This window comes from Notothenia rossii (genome assembly GCF_949606895.1).
Source record: "Notothenia rossii genome assembly, contig: scaffold_479, whole genome shotgun sequence".
In the NCBI taxonomy this organism is placed as follows: Eukaryota; Metazoa; Chordata; class Actinopteri; order Perciformes; family Nototheniidae; genus Notothenia; species Notothenia rossii.
This window is the reverse complement of record NW_027640022.1, coordinates 20,001-23,739: the sequence shown is the minus strand read 5'-3', so window position 1 is coordinate 23,739 and position 3,739 is coordinate 20,001. Positions and strand designations below refer to the sequence as shown.

The following is a 3,739-nucleotide window of genomic DNA, read 5'->3' as shown; positions in this document are numbered from 1 at the left end:
CGGACAGCCTGGCTGGGAGACTCACCTGAAACACAGCAGAGGAACAAGACTTTATGTAGCTCCAAACGTAGAAACTGAAACATTGAAATAATCCACATGATTACGTGTTGTAAGTCATGCTCGTGAGTATCATCCCTCAGTTTATCTAAAGAGACCTTTGTACCATGAATGTGTTCATTACAGAGGTGGGAAGTAGTGGAGTACAAATATTTTGCTTACTGTACTTAGGTACATTTTCTGGTATCAGTACTTTACTCCACTACTTATTTTTCTGACAGCTTTCTACTTCTTACATGTTGAACACAAATACCTGTACTTTCTACTTCTTACATGTTGAACACAAATACCTGTACTTTCTACTTCTTACATGTTGAACACAAATACCTGTACTTTCTACTTCTTACATGTTGAACTCAAATACCTGTACTTTCTACTTCTTACATGTTGAACACAAATACCTGTACTTTCTACTTCTTACATGTTGACTCAATACCTGTACTTTCTACTTCTTACATGTTGAACACAAATACCTGTACTTTCTACTTCTTACATGTTGAACACAAATACCTGTACTTTCTACTTCTTACATGTTGAACTCAAATACCTGTACTTTCTACTTCTTACATGTTGAACTCAAACACCTGTACTTTCTACTTCTTACATGTTGAACACAAATACCTGTACTTTCTACTTTCTACATGTTGAACACAAATACCTGTACTTTCTACTTCTTACATGTTGAACTCAAATACCTGTACTTTCTACTTCTTACATGTTGAACTCAAACACCTGTACTTTCTACTTCTTACATGTTGAACACAAATACCTGTACTTTCTACTTCTTACATGTTGAACACAAATACCTGTACTTTCTACTTCTTACATGTTGAACACAAATACCTGTACTTTCTACTTCTTACATGTTGAACACAAATACCTGTACTTTCTACTTCTTACATGTTGAACTCAAATACCTGTACTTTCTACTTCTCTCATTTTCCAAACAGGCTGGTTCCTTTAGTTTGAATGTGTGTTTGGTGGCGTGATCATTATTATTTAGAGTCATTGCGTGCCTATTGATTTGAACATGATCCGTGTATCCATCACTTCCTGGTCTTCTCTAAAGAAGAGGGACCAATGGAAACGTTGTCATGTTGCCGTTGGTCACCATGGAAACATTCATTAGCTAACAATGACATTATTGTTCTATTAATATAAAGGGAGGTCAGGTACTCTTTAAAACAGCTGCTAGTTATGGGTACTTTTTACTGAAGTACATTTCAAAGCCTCTTTACTTTGACTTGAGTAAAGAAGTTTAGTCAGGACTTCTACTTTCACCAGAGTACTTTTAAACACGAGTATCTGTTCTTCTACTTGAGTAAAGGATGTGTGTACTTTTGCCATCTCTGGTTATTGAGCATAGGGTCTTGTAACATGTGATTGTAAAAGGTCCAAATGTATAGAGCTGTGTAAACTAAAAAGAAGTGTATAAAACCTGTGAGATTCTGTTATTCTTCAGACAGACACATAGTATACTCTTGGCGGACTAGACGCAAGTATTCTGGCTCTTATACTGTTGAACAACAAAATAATCATTTCCTCAATCAGCAGTTTGTCTGTGTCTCTATGTTGTTCTAGCTTGTTATGTCTTGAGTGTCTAAGGTTTTGGATCCATGACAGAAATCTAGTATTTAGTCAGGTTGGATGCAGGTGAAACTAGTGATCCTAGAGAGTTCATTGTACCAGCTGAGCGACTCCTCTGGTTGCAGATCTTGTGGCGTAGTAGTGAGCGATCAGAAGCATCTGCTCAAAGTCCTCATGAGCCGGAGAGTTAGCCTCAGCAGACCTGGACATGTTCTCACACTGAAAACACACACACAAAAAGCATATGCACTTAAAGGTCCCTATGATACTGTCTTTCATCAATGTATCACAGGTCTCAGAAATATACAGAGCCTGTCTCTGATTGGCTGAAACAGCAAATAGATCATTGCAGCATTACCCATAATCCCCTCTGTTTCAGCCCTGTTTCCAAAGTGCTGATTCTCTGTCTGTTACTTTAGATGAAAATAAGGAGCCCCTCCCCACGCCCCTCTGAGAGACATTTGGTTAAAAAGAACACAATGGTGCTCAAGGAGGAGATTCAGGTGATAAGGTGGGGGGGGTTACCTTGGTTGCTGATTGGCTAATGGTTACGCAAGACAAAACATCGTTATGACATCATAAAGTGGCCAAAATCTGATCAGCTCATTTTCAGACAGGTTTTTATAGAAATGGATCAAAAAGAGAGAGAATCTTTGTTCCTGAAACTTTCAGAGTCTCTTTCCAGAGAGGGGACACATGTTGATGTAGAAGAGACATGAAGAAGAGGGGACACATGTTGATGTAGAAGAGACATGAAGAAGAGGGGACACATGTTGATGTAGAAGAGACATGAAGAAGAGGGGACACATGTTGATGTAGAAGAGACATGGAGAAGAGGGGACACATGTTGATGTAGAAGAGACATGAAGAAGAGGGGACACATGTTGATGTAGAAGAGACATGAAGAAGAGGGGACACATGTTGATGTAGAAGAGACATGGAGAAGAGGGGACACATGTTGATGTAGAAGAGACATGGAGAAGAGGGGACACATGTTGATGTAGAAGAGACATGAAGAAGAGGGGACACATGTTGATGTAGAAGAGACCTGAAGAAGAGGGGACACATGTTGATGTAGAAGAGACATGGAGAAGAGGGGACACATGTTGATGAAGAACAGACATAAAGAAGAGGGGACACATGTTGATGTAGAAGAGACATGGAGAAGAGGGGACACATGTTGATGTAGAAGAGACATAAAGAAGAGGGGACACATGTTGATGTAGAAGAGACATGAAGAAGAGGGGACACATGTTGATGTAGAAGAGACATGAAGAAGAGGGGACACATGTTGATGTAGAAGAGACATGAAGAAGAGGGGACACATGTTGATGTAGAAGAGACATGAAGAAGAGGGGACACATGGTGATGTAGAAGAGACATGAAGAAGAGGGGACACATGTTGATGTAGAAGAGACATGAAGAAGAGGGGACACATGTTGATGAAGAAGAGACATGAAGAAGAGGGGACACATGTTGATGTAGAAGAGACATGAAGAAGAGGGGACACATGTTGATGAAGAAGAGACATGAAGAAGAGGGGACACATGTTGATGTAGAAGAGACATGAAGAAGAGGGGACACATGTTGATGTAGAAGAGACATGGAGAAGAGGGGACACATGTTGATGTCGAAGAGACATGAAGAAGAGGGGACACATGTTGATGTAGAAGAGACATGAAGAAGAGGGGACACATGTTGATGTAGAAGAGACATGAAGAAGAGGGGACACATGTTGATGTAGAAGAGACATGAAGAAGAGGGGACACATGTTGATGTAGAAGAGACATGGAGAAGAGGGGACACATGTTGATGTCGAAGAGACATGAAGAAGAGGGGACACATGTTGATGTAGAAAAGACATGAAGAAGAGGGGACACATGTTGATGTAGAAGAGACATGGAGAAGAGGGGACACATGTTGACGTAGAAGAGACATGGTGTTTTTGTCAGCTGTAAAATGGACCCTCCTGTGATTTACCAGCTGCAGCAGGAAGTTGCGGAGGTCGGCCCACATCCGGTAAGACTCGGGTCCGTCAGTTTCGGGGAGGTTGATCAGATCCAGGAACAGCCGCTTGTAGATGTTGAAGTTCTGG

General features: G+C 40.7%; 1 protein-coding gene across 1 annotated transcript in view; it reads right to left on the bottom strand.

Moving 5' to 3' along the window:
- Positions 1–4: 4 nt before the first annotated feature.
- LOC307027165 (intraflagellar transport protein 172 homolog) overlaps positions 5–3,739 on the bottom strand; it is a gene marked incomplete at both ends in the record, with an annotated part of 23,423 nt that continues 19,688 nt past the window's right edge. The window contains 3 exons of the mRNA XM_079695357.1: positions 5–25; positions 1,744–1,863; positions 3,625–3,735. Of these exons, the coding sequence (XP_079551483.1) occupies positions 5–25; positions 1,744–1,863; positions 3,625–3,735 (252 nt within the window). The remainder of the gene's footprint in view (positions 26–1,743; positions 1,864–3,624; positions 3,736–3,739) is intronic.